At 36.8% G+C, this 15,821-nt stretch overlaps 1 protein-coding gene and 1 pseudogene across 12 annotated transcripts in view; both read left to right on the forward strand.

The window, feature by feature from the left end:
• The window catches only part of ALMS1 (ALMS1 centrosome and basal body associated protein), a 223,530-nt gene that overhangs the window by 24,736 nt on the left and 182,973 nt on the right, over positions 1-15,821 (forward strand). For 5 of the 12 annotated variants that reach the window (XM_045054413.1, XM_045054405.1, XM_045054402.1 and 2 more), the window contains exons 3-6: positions 5,401-5,596; positions 10,861-10,978; positions 12,206-14,360; positions 14,466-14,615. In XM_045054413.1, coding sequence (XP_044910348.1) covers positions 5,401-5,596; positions 10,861-10,978; positions 12,206-14,360; positions 14,466-14,615 — 2,619 coding nt within the window. The remainder of the gene's footprint in view (positions 1-5,400; positions 5,597-10,860; positions 10,979-12,205; positions 14,361-14,465; positions 14,616-15,821) is intronic. The other 7 variants (XM_045054406.1, XM_045054408.1, XM_045054409.1 and 4 more) reach the window with 7 other exon arrangements.
• On the forward strand, positions 9,445-10,854 carry LOC109498217 (annotated as a pseudogene).

Raw genomic sequence — 15,821 nt, forward strand, 5'->3', positions numbered from 1 at the left:
TAGTTAGGTGTTTAATTTTTTTCATTAGTGTTTTGTTGTTTTCGGTATACCCAGCTTAACACATGTTTGTGTTACACTTCCTTTTTTTTAAAACATTGTTTTTATTGAAGGGTAATTTTACTGATGTTTTTAAAAATTTCAATTTCCTTTTCATTGCAAGTATATAGAAATATAAATGACTTTTTATATTGACCTTTTATCCTGTGACCTTGTTAATCACATTTACTGGTTTTAGTAGTAGCTCTTTTGTGGATTTTTAAAAGTAATATCAACTATATTTTTTTCCTTTTAAGTATATATGCCTTATGTCACTGGTTATTTACTTATTATTTTACTTAATCTCCTTTGTGTTCTCACCTCAACTCAGTGAAAGCAAGTTTTGCCAACATTTGTATAACTGAATACAGTGAGCACTTTTCTGTCCTCATCTTAGGTACAATAAATAGCATTTGACACTGTTAACCATTGCTTAACTTAATTAAAATTATTTCCTTTCTTAGCTTCTGCCGGTTTTCTTTCTACTTTTGTGCTATTCTATTTCCTTTGTTGCTTTATCTTCAGACAGAGAGACAGAGCACAAGCGGGGGAGGGTAAGAAAGAAGGGGAAACATGGAATTCAAAGTAGGCTCCAGGCCCTGAGCTGTCAGCACAGAGCCCAATATGGAACTTGAACTGTGAGATCATGACCTGAGCTGTAATCAAGAGTTGGATGCTCAACTGAGTCACCCAGGTGCCCTGAAAAAATATTTTTTTAATTTTTTTTTTTTTTGAGCTAGAGAGAGAAGGGGGGGGGGGCGCAGAGAGAGAGGGAGACATAGGATCTGAAGCAGGCTCCAAGCTGTAAGTGTCAGCACAGAGCCCAGTGTAGGCTTGAACCCACGAACCGCGAGATCATGATCTGAGCCGAAGCTGGATGCTTAACTCAGTTACCCAGGCGCCCTAGAAAAAATTTTTTTTGACACAGTGTTTTTAAAATTTCAAAATAGAACACTTTAAAGTGCATATGGAGTGCATATTTGGCCACAGGTCCCATCACTCCCTAATTCCAGGTGGATTTACTCATTTCTGTTACCTCCCTCGCCCTGTATACATTTGAGTTTTTGACTTTTGCTTGAAGTGTTGGGATGTTTTGATTCTCATCTAGATCTGGGGGTTTAAATATACCTGTATACTTAAAAATCCCAAATTTGTATCTCTAATCTTCATTTCTCCCTCAAAATTTGTTTATATTCACTGCTTATTTGTTATCCCTACTCATATCTGTCAAAAACATTAAGGATTTGAGGGTCTTTTTATATTGATCAAAAAGGTATAACACAAGCAATCATTGTGTGATAGAAACATAACAACAGAGTATACAGAAGCTTGTGATGACCACTGGATGTTGTAGGTAAGTGTTGAATCACTAAATTGTACACCTCAAACTAATATTACACTGTATGTTAACTAACTGGAATTTAAAAACCAAAAAAAAAAAAAACAAAAAACAAAAAAACCCGAAATATGCAGAAAGAAAAGGAATGTAGAAGAGGGATGTTTTAAAATTTTATTTTATGATGGGAAATTATAAGTACGTTTGGGGAGAGGTATGATTTAGTATAGAGGGAAAATGGATGAAGAAAAGCAGGAGAATCATTATAGGAAGGCAATCGTCGAAAAGAATGAAGGGGTCCCTGGGAGGCTCAGTCGGTTCTGTGTCCAACTCTTGATTTTGGGTCATTATCAGGATCTCACAGTTTGTGAGCCTGAGCCCTGCATTGGGTTCTGCGCTGACAGCATAGAGCCTGCTTGGGATTCTCTCTCTCCCCCTCTCTCTCTGCCCCTCTGGCACTTGCACTTTCTCTCTCTCAAAATAAATAAACTTTAAAAAAGAAAAAAAGAATGGAATAAGATGGGAAGGTTGGTGACAGACTTCTTTTAAGTCACAAAATGAAATTGGGGTTGTAGATCTGGTGATAGGAAGATAAGGAAGTTCCATCTCATGCCTTTCACTTAATTGAAGTCGATGAGGTCATCATTTGAAAATGAGGAAGAAGGAGAGTTCAGTTCTGAGGAGAGACTCAGCTGATGTTACCTTTAGAATCTGTCTTTAGCAAGTCAGTTCACCGGGAAAATACAGTAGGATTTCCAGGCAACGCTGAGTGCCCTTGAGGTTTAGTGTCATCAATTTAAAGGACAAACCATCTGGGTTTGTGCTTTACTCAGCAGTGTGCTGCTGCTTGGATTCAAATAAGGAGAAGGTTCGACTAGAATTGAGCTTTTGCCAGGCAAATAGGATGGTGGGAGAAAAGGGCAGGAAAGTTAAAGATGTTTGCAAGGCAGCGGTTATGAGGATGATATGAAGACGACTGTGAACTCTCAGAGTGGTAAAGAGGAAAATACAGCTGAGAAAGGAATTATAAAAAGTGTAAATGTGGTAGGATAGTTGTTTTAATGAGGTTAAAGAATTACTGAAGTGGAGCTAGAGTAGAGTAAGAGATCTGAGGAGGCCAGAGTGTGGGCGGGAGAACAGATACCTCTCTTATAGGAGTGAGGAATAAACTATGGGACCAGGCTCAAACCAGGCTCAAGGAGGCTGAGAGATAAAAGTTAGGGACTAGAGATTTTGCTGTAGTGAGAGTCACACAATGACTAGAATTCCCCTGCTTTAAAACCCTTCTTTGGCCCACTATGTTCTATAGAATGGAGTATTCTCAAAAGAAAAAATTTAAAGTTAAACGCCTTTTATTTTTAAGTATTAAAAACATGTTTCCAGCAGTGATTTGGTGCTCTAGGTTGGTCGAATTTATTCAGCATGGAAGGGATTGAGATAGTTTGGAATGCTAAAGGTCTGTTACATAATCCCATAAACCACAGATGAGTAGTGTTAATATTTTAGAATCTTATGCCTTAATGTTTTTTTGCTGCATATATTTATTTATTTATTTATTATTATTATTTTTTTAATTTTTTTTTCAACGTTTTTTATTTATTTTTGGGACAGAGAGAGACAGAGCATGAACCGGGGAGGGGCAGAGAGAGAGGGAGACACAGAATCGGAAACAGGCTCCAGGCTCTGAGCCATCAGCCCAGAGCCTGACGTGGGGCTCGAACTCCCGGACCGCGAGATCGTGACCTGGCTGAAGTCGGACGCTTAACCGACTGCGCCACCCAGGCACCCCTGCTGCATATATTTATATAATTGATAATAGGTAGTGGATAGTTGTGTATCTTTTTTTTTTTTAACATACTAAAAGAGCTTTTGATTAATGAATTTTAAATAATGGAATTAACTTCAAAGATGAAAGTGTTGTTTGAGAAAATCATTCTAAATTATAATACATCTTCTTTTTGTAGATTCTAGGTCATTTGGGAGTGAAAACATTTATATTCTCTTTAAAAAACATTTGAATTGGTCAAGAAAGAAGAGTCCAGTAACAGACTATTTACAAAATCATGAAAATCAATAGATTATGTATCCAAGTATGTAGATTGCCATGATATAATGTCATTTTCTCATTTTCAAACAAATAAATAAATAAATAAATATCAAATGAGTTTATTATTTGACCAAAGATTTTAGATAAAAGGTGAACAACTATAGGAAGAGGAAACATAATAAAAAGGAAAACAAATAAATTTAGAAAATACAATAAAATTGCTAAATTCAAGATAAAAACAATGGCTACATTTCTGAAAAATCCAGTCAAGAGAAAAAGCCCTAATGAAATAAGCTTAATACAAATGTATTAAAGCTTATAGAGTTGGACTAGTACTACTAAAGAGGTAACTGAGAAAGTTAAAATAATACCAGCTATCAACAAGGTTTCTGGACCTAATAGGTTTACTGGTGAAATATTTTCTATTTTTAGAGAAAGTTTAATTTACTTGTATAAAATAAATATAGAATGAAATTATAGAACAAGGTTAGAAAACAAAAGCAAGGCATTCTAAAATCCTGATTAAGACTATATATGAGTGAAAATGTTAAAGACCAGACTAGCAAATATGATTAAAAGTCTGATCTACCACTGCCAAGTAACCAATGTTGCAATAGAAAAAAAATTCATTGCAATATGTTATCAGACTTAATTGGAAAAAAAAAAGATAACTATAATATACTTTGATCAAAGTTGAGCTCATTCCTAATCAGATTAATTAAATATGAAAATAAAAGTGTACTTTCATAGCCTGATAGGAAGAATATCTTTATTAACCAATACGAAATTTAAAAGGAAAATGCCGATAAAATTGTTTGCTATTAGTCTGTAATTCAGCATTGCTACTTAGTATAGTATGGTCTGTGGATTGGTGCCAATCCATGAATTGGTTGTTATTGGTCTGTCAAGAGATAAGTACAAGAATATAAAAGAAGTAGGGAAAACTGTTCCCTCCCATATATATTTTGAGAAGCGTTGCTCTCAATCATGCCTCTATTGTAAGAGTAAACATTTGAAAGAGACACATGTATCATTATTCATGGATGATGTGATAATGTTATATAATGAGAAGAGCCAAGAGTCCTCCAGAAACCAGCATAGCTAATTAAGAATTCAGTAAAGTGGTCACATATAGAGCATCTTGTAGCTTTTTTTCAGTTTTGTGATCAGATGGTAAGATTTCATCACGTAGAACCATATGTATTTATTGTTTTAGTGATGAGAACTGTTAAAGAATAGGAGAAATGCCAGTGATATAACGTGTTAAAAGATGGGTAGTAATGGGAAAAAGGTCTAATGTAGTTAATATTGTGAAAAACATACAGAAAGAACAGTTTTAATTTTTCCAAACATTGTGATGAGAATGTCATCATATAGGAAGCTATATGCTACATGAGTGGATATTTAAAGCTAAATATTATATCCATATTTTAATATTTATCTTTGAGAGAGAGAGAGAGAGAGAGAGAGAGAGAGAGAGAGAGCGTGCACGCGAGCATGAGCCGGGGAGGGGCAGATTGAGGGAGACAGAGGATCGGAAGCAGCTCTGCACTGACAGCAGCAAGCCCGATGTAGGGCTTGAACTCACAAACTGCAAGATCATGACCTGAGCCGAGGTTGGATGCTCAACTGACTGAGCTACCCAGGGCCCTTCTTTTATTTTTTTTAATGCATGTTTATTTTTGAGAGAGAGAGAGAGAGAGAGAGAGAGAGAGAGAGAGAGAGAGAGAGAGAGAGACAGTGCAAGCAGGGGAGGGGCAGAGAGAGAGGGAGACACAGAATCCGAAGCAGGTTCTAGGCTCCGAGCTGTCATCCCAGAGCCTGACGTGGGGCTCGAACTCATGAACTGCGAGATCATGACCTGAGCTGAAGTCGGACACTTAACCAACTGAGCCACCCAGGTGCCCCAAATCTAAATATTAACGTATATGGTAACTCAGTTAATTACTTAGCATATTTTTCTTTAAAATTATTGTTTTAGAGAACAGAATCTTGGCATTGTCTTCCTCAAGAGATGGATTCTTCCCACACTTTGGATACAACCCACACCAGTTTTAATATGAGAGAGGAAAGGACCAAAGTGACAGGCTTCCCCTCTCTGGAGGAAGGTGTATTGACCCAACCGGAAAATCAAGTAAAGGAACCCAAGAGAGATCTCTTATGTTCACCGCTGCTAGGTAATGCCTCTTTATTTTTAACTAGTAGTAATACCTCAAATTTGTAAAAATACTTTTGGGGGGGGAGTGGCTACAGGTCCTGTATCTAAATCCTTTCTTGAGTTGAGGAGCTTTATAGAGCCATCCTCAAGGGTATTAGCTTATTTCTGGTTTTCTACACTGGCCAGCTGGACTAGTTACGTTAAATGCGCACTCTCCCCTCATTTTGTTATGTTCTATTCCTCACAGAAGGCAGAAAAGTGATCATTTCCTCTCTAGTGGGTATACCTCCTCAGCCCAGAATTTGTGGATTTTTCCTTGGGGTAAACTGTATATTATCCTTTGACAACTTCTGTCAACAATGGAGACTCCATGATCCTTAAAAAAGCAAATGTTTATGTTTACCTCATTAGATACCTAGGAGTACTTAAGGCATATGTTATTCTCAGTTTTCAGACCCCCAAATTAAGATTAAAAGGTTAAATGACTTGTTTGAGGTAGATCTTATTGGTTTCTTCCATTTAATGTGGAACTGACTTATTAGCTCTTTACAGAGGTAAATTTTTTTTTAAGTCTATTTATTTATTTTGAGAGAGTATGTGGGGAAGGAGCAGATAGATAAAGAGGGAGAGAGAGAATCCCATGCAGGCTCTGTGCTGTCAGTGTGAAACCTGACGTGAAGCTTGATCCCACAACCCTGGGATCATGACGTGAGCCAAAACCAAGAGTTGGATGCTTAACTGATTGAGCCACCTAGGTGCCCTTTACAAAAGGTAAACTTTAAATGCTTTTCAAATCATAAAGGTAGGAGGTAGAATTGTGTTATTACTACTTTGGGTCAGAAGAATGTTTAACGAGTATGGTAATTTAAATTTTGTCATGCCTAAATGACATTGAGACAAACATTATTTTCTTCTTTCTGCTTTATTCAGGTTTTTTTTCGAAATTTGAGAAAAATGCATCAATCACATTTTAAAATTAGCCTTTGACAGGGGAATGAGATTTAACCACGATGTTGTCTTGTCAGAGTTTTATAGAGGAGCACAAATAGGAGTTAATTCAGCAAGTTCTTTTCAAACACAAGCCAAGGCTATCCAAATCAAAATATTGGCGCCAGTGTATTTTATGATGTGGATCATCAAAGTCAGTTTTAGTTTCACATTTTAAGAAAGATGTTGACAGCATTAGAATTCCTTTGTGAGAAGAGATGAGTATGACTGTAGATGAAAGAAGACTTTGCTATGATCAGGTGTTTGAAGCACTGTCAAGCTAAAGAGGAAGGAACTTACCGTTCATTCATTCATTCGTTGAACAAATATCTAAGTGTCTATGGTGTGTTTGATGCTAGGGGTATATAGATGAAAGCTACTTCTACTTATGGGAAGACAGTTTAGTAAACAGAAAAATAAGAGTACCATGGGATGAGTATTAGAATGGTCTAGAGCAGGGGTCTGATTTTGTACCTTCCGTGAGCTAAGAATAGTTTTTGTATTTTTATTTTATTTATTTATTTATTTTTTAATTTTATTTTTTATTTTTAAAAATTTATGTCCAAATTAGTTAGCATATAGTGAAACAATGATTTCAGGAGTAGATTCCTTAATGCCCCTTAACCATTTTAATAGTTTTTGTGTTTTTAAAAGTTTGTAAAAACAAACAAAAAGAAGTATGTGTGATGGAGACCACATGTGACCAAGAAAGTCTAAAATATTTATTAGTTGGCCTTTTATTAAAAACGTTTGCTAATTCCTAGTCAAGAGGTTAAAATGAGAATACATAACTTATAGGGAAGCTGTTTTCAATTTGATATAAGAAAGAACTTTTTAATAATGCCATTTAATAATGGAAAGACTATATAACAATAAAGTGAGCTTTATGTCACTGTAAAATGTCAGGCAGAATTCTCCAATAGAATTTCAGCATTGGGTAGGAGACTTTATGATGTGGCTTCTAAAATGTTTTGTAGGTAGAGTTTTGTAACTCCAGCTTGTGATTTATTGTAGAAAGTAGAACATCTTTAATTGTAGCAGATCTGTGGATCTGATAGCTAGAGGAAATTTCATCATTGCTGTTTTGTTACAATGGTCATGAATACAGTCATTGAGGGGTGTATTGGTCTCACCAGTGGCAAATGTCATGATGACTGGTGCCAGAACAGTTAGATGTCTTAAAAAAGTGATCCGGGATGCCTGGGTGGCTCAGTCGGTTAAGCAACTGACTTCGGCTCAGGTCATGATCTCACGGTTTGTGGGTTTGAGCCTCACTTCGGGCTCTGTGCTGACAGCTCAGAGCCTGGAGCCTGCTTTGGATTCTGTGTCTCCCTCTCTCTCTGCCCCTCCCCCATTTGTGCTCTGTCTCTCTCTGTCTGTCTTTCAAAAATAAATAAAATGTAAAAGAAAAAAAAAAAAAAGTGATCCAAGCCATCAGTAGTTGTCTAAATGTGAGGAAATGTGGGGTCTTTGTTAAAAACCTTCAGGATTCTTAGAGGGGTGAAGGACTTCTGTTACAAAGGTTTAAGAACGAGCCTCTAAACCAGGGTCAAAGAGGAATTATACCAAGTAGTTCTTGGTAGTAAAGGTTATTGTTATCATTCTGCTTCTCAGTTAAAAAAACTATTTATTTTGAGAGAGAGGCCGGGAAAGAATCTATGCTGTTAGCATAGAGCCTGATGAACCCATGAACTGTGAGATCATGACCTGAGCTGAAATCAAGAGTCGGGTGCTTAACTGGCAAAGCCACCCAGGTGCCTCTGCTTCTTATTTTTAATAAATTCATTCGGTAAATAAATAATTCTATTTTGAGTGCCTACTAAGTATAGCAAATACTTTCCTAGGCACTGAGGATATAGCTGTGAATAAAGTGGATGTGGAGTTGACAACGTAGGTGGGAAGCAGGCAGGCCAAAGATGAAAACAAGAGTATGACATTTATGATAGGGAAGGTGTACAATGTGGTATTATAGGTATTCTGAAGTCAAGAAAGTATACTGTAGCAACAGTATTATATTCATGGTGAAAGAACAGTTGAGTTTTAGCAAAATATCATGTATCCAGTTAAATTAATATTAGATACAGTGCATTAGATAAATGTTGGTTTTATAGTTTTATTTCTACTAAAACTTTATTCTTGTTTTATAGTTATATAAATGCTATAAAAAATAAGGAGTTTATACCTATTTTGTACATATTTAAGCACATTTAATAACAATTGTTTAAGTTGACCTTTAGAAATCCACAAGAATTATTTTTCCTTTTTTTTTAAAAAAATTGTTTTTAAGTTGGAGAGAGAGGGGGAGAGAGAGATAGCAAGCAGGGGAGGTGCAGAGAGAGAGAGGGAGAGAGAGAAAGAATCCAAAGCAGGCTCCGCTCTGTCAGCACAGAGCCTGACGCGGGCTTGAACTCATGAACTGGGAGATCATGACCTGAGCGGAAACCAAGAGCCAGACGCTTAACTGACTGAGCCACCCAGGTACCCCAAGAATTATTTTTCTTTTGAATCAGCAGTTCTCAAACTTTTTGGTCATAAGACTCCTTTACATTAAAATTATTGAGGACTTCAAAGAGCTTTTGTTTACGTAGGTTATTGGTATTTTCCCATATTAGAAATTAAAACTGAGAAATTTCTGAAATATTTATTAACTCATTATAAAATAACAGCTCCATTGCCGCATATGTGTTAAATTACATATTTTTTTAGAAAAATAACTTTTCTGGGGTGCCTGCGTGGCTCAGTCGGTTAAGCGTCCGACTTCGGCTCAGGTCATGATCTCACGGTCCGTGAGTTCAAGCCCTGCGTCGGGCTCTGTGCTGACAGCTCAGAGCCTGGAGCCTGCTTCCGATTCTGTGTCTCCCTCTCTCTCTGACCCTCCCCCGTTCATGCTCTGTCTCTCTCTGTCTCAAAAACAAATAAACATTAAAAAAAAAAAAATTAAAAAAAAAAAGAAAAATAACTTTTCTAAAACAAAAATATTTAGAAGAGTAACATTGTTTTACTTAAAACCCCTGTAATATTTGACCTCATGGAAGACAGGTAGATTCTGATACCTGCTTCTGCATTCAATATATTGCTATATCATAGATAATGTAGCTTCTGGAAAATTCTACAGTACCCTGTGAGAGAATGAGAGTGAATAAGGCGAATGACATCTAAATATTATATTGAATATAATTTTGACTCTAGGCACCTCCTAAGAATATTTTTGGGATGCCCAGGAACCTGTGGACTACACTTTGTTATAAGATGGAAAGAAACACTTGTAATGGATAAGGGTACTTGCTAAGAAATTAGAGTGTTTAGGGCTAGTTTGGGCTAGAGCATCCAGTGAGGGAGGAGGGAGCCACAAGTTCTTTGCTAAGTGGGAAGACCAAAGAGTAGGTTGTAGGAAAAACAAATAGAGGTCATGTTTTGGAGACCTGTATTACAGGTATTTCATCAGTTTGTAAGATGTGAGTCTGAAATAGCTAGCAGCTTGGTTCTTGAAAGATCTCTGAAGCGTGTGCAACTCCTTGGGCAAGTGGGTCAGGACCCTGTCATGAGACAGGTGGAAGGGAAAAACTCGGTCACGATATTTTCTCTAGCAATGAATGAGATGTGGCGGTCAGGGGAGAGTGAAATATACCAAATGGGTGATGTCAGTCAAAAGATGACATGGCACAGAATATCAGTATTCTGACCAGGCCTCAGAGATGTGGCGTATCGGTATGTGAAAAAGGGGTCCTGCATCTATGTGGAAGGGAAAGTGTCTATGGTGAATACACAGATAAAAACAATGTGAGGCGACAAGCGACAACAATCATAGCTGATAATATATTTCTGAGCGACCAGACCAAAGAAAAGGCATAGATAGAGTGGACGATTATTCTTTGGCCATTGTTTGGTACAGTCTAATTTCCAAATCAAGTGTAGTCTTACAGTTCCTAAGGACAAGAATGAAAATATTCTTTATAGATATAAAAAAAAGAAATTAGAGTGTTTAGGTTCAGTTCTCACTCTGACACTTAAGTTATTTGTGGACAAATTAATATTTCTTAAATTTTGTAATCATGTTTCCTCATCTGCGAGATGGGTATAATAATACCTATCCTTCAAGGTTTTCTTTTAAATGTACTTTAAGTGCTGGGACTTTTTCAGGCTATGAATAAATGGTAGTTGCTGCTGCTGCTATGTTACCATTCTGATGCTTATAGAAACTTCCAGATGGTAGCATATTTAGGTTCTTTATTACATGGGTAAGCTAAGAAATTAACTTTCAGCATTCACAACATTTTTATACTTCAAACTTTGCAGTCATACAAGACAACTTTGCTTCTCCTGATTTGCCTTTGCTGACATGTTTGACACAAGATCAAGAGCTTGGGTCTGATTCCTTATTTCAACAAAGTGAACTAGATTTTGCACCTCTGAGGTAGGATGGTTTATTTTTTATTTGCATGTAACCTTTTTACTCTTTCTTTTCTTATTTTAAGTTGTTGCTAATATAAATGACTTCAGGCTAAGGTGAGACTTTGGAGTGGGGTTAGATATTCTGAGCACACACTCTGAAGGTAACAAGGCCCTAGGTTAAGACATGATGCATGTTAATTTGGTATAGTAACATATGTGTAAAAATGAGCCAGGCAACTGCAGCTTATTTAAAAATAATTTTTAATGTATTCTAGTATTTCAGGCATAGTTTATTTTTAAATTTTTATTATTGAAGTATAGTTGACATATAATGTTATATTAGCTTCAGGTGCACAACATAGTGATTTGACAGTTCTATTCATTATGCAGTGCTCACCATGATAAGTGTTGTACATCTGAAACTAATGTAATACTGTGTCAACTATAGTCAAACAAAAAAGTTAAAAAAAAACTATAGATGTTTACAGAGTAAAAACCTTTGCCTTTCAGCTATGTAGTATCTTAAAATTACTTCTATGAAAAGCATTCTGTTTATAATAGTCATCCAGTAATTAGGTTACAGTTGTGTTTTAGGAGTAGATCACATCTTAAGGGATTTTTAAGAACACAGTACATGAGTAGTAAAAGGATCAGTGAAAGTTAAATGAATATTAAATTAAGGTAGGTGATAATAAACATTTATAAAGTTATTTTTAATCTTTATTTTTGAGAGAGAGAGACAGAGTGCGAGCGGGAGAGGGGCAGAGAGAGAGGGAGACACAGAAACTGAAGCAGGCTCCAGGCTCTGAGCTGTCAGCACAGAGCCCGCTGCAGGGCTCGAACTCACGAACCGTGAGATCAGGACCTGAGCTGAAGTTGGTCGCTCAACCGACTGAGCCACCTAGGTGCCCCAATAAATTAAACGTTTGAAATAGTAAAGTTTGAATTTTTTATTTAATCTTTTTTTGGCAGCATGAAAATATTCCTAGTTTTTGGTAATAATTGTTTTAGGAGAAGGCTGAGAAAATATCAGGGTCATAAGGATGGGAGTTCATCTTCTGTTTATAAGAAGTTTGCCTTGTTCAGTCATTAGCCACTTTAAGGGAATTTAAAATTAGAACTTTGTTTTTCACCACACTTTTCAAATAATCTTGATTTCAGTGTCATACCAGTTTTGTATTTTTCATGTTAGTATTTAAAAAAATGTTTTTAATGTGTTATTTATTTATTTTTAACTGTATATTTTCAGGGGAATTCCTGGTAAGTCTGAAGATACTGAATGGTTTTCTCGACCGTCGGAAGTTAGTGAAGCTGTATTCCAGGCAGCCTCAGAAGTAGCTTCAGACTTAGTTAACAGTTGCATTAGTGTATCTCAACACTCACTTCTAGGTAGTGCAGCTGTTGGGTCTCAGCGCTCCTTTTTACGTCCTGAACAAGGGACTAAAGAAGAGACTGTTTCGTCTGATACAGATGATGAACTGCAAACCTCCGAAGACTTCGATAGTTGTGATGCTCTGTGTTCATATGTGGCATGGAAGACACAAGAAGTTCAGGAGCCAGAAGCCAGTTTAGCTGATGAAGGTCAAGTTTCAGTTTCAGCTTCATCTGATACAAGCGATGAATACATGACTTCTAAAGAAAGGGACAGTTTTGATGATTCTTATTCATATGTGCAGTATCGGAAACAGAAAGCTTTACAGCAGTCAGGAAAATATTTAACCAGTAAGGATCATGATTCTTACTCAGATTCATCTGACACAATTGATAAAAATAAAATTCCTGAGGGAAGTGACAATTTTAGTGCCCCCTTTTCATGTATGCCATGGAACAAACAAGAAACTTCACACCATCCAGAAACATATGTGATCAGTAAGGACCGTGTTTCTTTTCCACATGAAGTTGCTCCTCGTTTTAATAACAAAATGTCACATTCTGTCTTGTGTTGTCTGTTGGAAAGAAGAGGAGAGGGTATTTCCTTGACAGCTAGTAGTCATTTTTTTGACAGTGTTTATTTAAAGGCTCCAGCTGAGAATGAGGTGAAAGACATGATAGATTCTTTGGAGGGGTGTGAAAGAAATGAAGAAGGTCAGGGGAAAGAATTATCTCAAGGTTTTGAACTAAAGGAGAGTAGAAGTACCTTAGTATTTTCAGAGGTGCATCCCAGATCTTCAGAAATACAGTCTATTGAGAGTGTTGTAGTTCCTGATAATTCTATACAAGTTTCAGAAATACATACGCACTGTAGGGGACCAGGTACCTCTAAGATGGAGGTGTCTGGTGGTCCTCTTCAGACTCTTAAATCCAACTTGGATGAGACATCAGAACAACTTTATTTTCAAGGGGAAAGAGACCAAAAGGCAACTTCTGCTTTTAGTGGAAAAAGTGTTGATGCTTCTGAAAATGTAGCCTTTGAGGCAGTTATTGCCTCAATTGAGCCTTCCAAGAAAGAGAGTACAGTAAATGAAATCCAAACTGACATCAATAAGTCTTTAATAAAGAATAGCCAAGAAAGTGAATCAAAAAATCCATATCTTTCCCTATTAAATTATAATGATGAAAGCTCTTTCTTTGATAAGCTTAGTCATCCATGTTATGAGTCCACTCCTAGGGTGTTTGAATTAGCAGCTTCAAAACCATTGTTGCTTAAAAAAGATAATGGTGATAGTTCCTTCTATTGGCATCCTAATTTAAAGTCACTCCCCAGTGCTCCTCAGGAAATGTTTATTAAGCCACTTTCTCTTATTCCAGAGTGGAAGTCATCTGCTTCTTTGTGTGAAAAATCTCACAGCCAGGCTGTTGGTCTTGGCAAAGCACAGTCAGCTCTATTTCAGTGTGATATAGGCAATGAACCATTTCTTCCCATTGGGAAGATAGAGTCTGTTCCTGTTCTTGACCTTACAGAGAAGGTAGGATCTTCAAACATTTTTTATCCGTTGAAAGTATGGACTTCAGATTCGTTGGTTTTACAAGATTTAAAGCAGCAAACCTTGGAAGAAGTTGCAGATTCCTCAAACTATATTTTGGGTAAGAATATAAACTCTGGTAACATCATTGAAAGTCCATCTGCAGGATGGACTGTAGGAAGCAGCTTTTCAGCAAACTTGGTGACATGTGATGCAAAGTCACAAGGTACTTTACCAGTGACCAGTAACGCATCATTAGTTGCAGTTGGCCAAGAGACGTTGCTGAAAGCTGATGTAGGCCAAGATAAAATTCCTCGGCCTATGGGAGCCAAGTCCAGTTTCACTATACATACAATTATGCAAAATGACTCCTGTTTTCTAGAGGGGCTGCAGGTGAAGGCTGAATCTGACATCTGTACTCTGGATGATGATACTGAATCCTGTAGCCTAGATGAAAATGCTGTTGTACGCAGTACAAGAGTTGCTGATCTACAAAGAGAGGTAAGACTCAATAAAATGATGGTTGGGGGAAATGTAGTCTTTTCTAGTATCATTTCAGGAAATGGTATTGTTACTTGTTTTTATTTTACTTCCTCTGTTGCCCAGGTATGTGACCAAGGTGACCTGACTGGAGAGTACATTGAGCTAGCAGGTTTAAAAAATGTGCTTGATGATCTAGAGGTTTGTGACAGCTTTCTGCACTGGCAGTCTGCCTTACAACTGTCATCTAAGCAAGAGAGTGATTTTCAGGAGCTTGTAAGTTTTTCTGTTTGACTTTTCTTGTGGGGTAGGGAAGGAATATTTTAGTTGAAAAATGGGGATAAAAGCAAAGGGCCCATTTATATCTTCTGATACCAACATGTGGCTTACAATCTGGTCTTCATCTGACATACAAGAATATGCTCCGTTAATTTGTTACAGGTTGGCATAAAAGAACTACTTGTGTTTTGTAGACCATATTAGTGAGTTCTGTGGTGTCTTAGGAAAGGCCATCCTTTGGAGCTCCCAGGCCTTTCATCTTGAGACATGGTGGTTCATCATACCAGCAAGAACCTTTGGGACAGTGTTAAGATTAGACTCACTCATAGAGATAGTCGATTGTACATTTTTTTCATTCTTGCCTTCAATGTACAAGCCTTGGAATAGACCCTGGAAGATTTAAACATTTCTGTTTAGAACCTCCTGAAAGATTTGACTTAGGAGGTGTTTTGAAAATTTTAAGAACCAGTGTTTCCTCAGGAAGGATACTGAGGTGCTTAATGTCCACACTAGCTAGGGAACTAATGAGTTCCTTTCCAAATGAGTGACATACCTGTGCATACACACATTCCTTCCCTCTCTCTCTCTATATCATTATTATCGTTATGTGTGTTTATTAGAAAATAACTTTGAGGTGTTATGAAAGTTCTGTGTCAAGCTTTCTTTTATACAGGGCTTCATTTCCTGGATCCTTGGATCCCTTGACTTTAATGTTCTATTGGTCCCATTGCCCATCCTCTTTTGTCTGATACTGTCAGCTTCCTTATAATCTATCCTTATATCTTGTTAGTCATTATAGTTATACAAGAGATGTTGTATACTTAATGTTACTCTCCTTTTCCTATTTTTCCACGTATAAAATTAGTATGTCATTAGAAAGTTGCTAGTTTGGGGTGCAATCATTTTTAGACATTTAGGTTCAGGCATTTGATTAGAGAAAAGGAAGAAAGTTATTGATAAACTTTTCCTTTTATTTATAATTAATGAATTTATTTAAAATTGAAATATAGAGAACCATGAGGCTAATTTTATTTTCTTTAACATTCTAAAGTAGTCATTGTTTAATTTTCAGTCTAACAATAGTGGGATTGAAAATGATAGCTAACACTGTGTGCTCAAATACTATGCTAAGAGATTTACCTATACCTCAATTTACTTAGTCCTTTGGTCAGTCCTGTCAGGTAGGATTGTTAATATCATCCC

Source organism: Felis catus, chromosome A3 (genome assembly GCF_018350175.1).
Source record: "Felis catus isolate Fca126 chromosome A3, F.catus_Fca126_mat1.0, whole genome shotgun sequence".
Lineage (NCBI taxonomy): Eukaryota > Metazoa > Chordata > Mammalia > Carnivora > Felidae > Felis > Felis catus.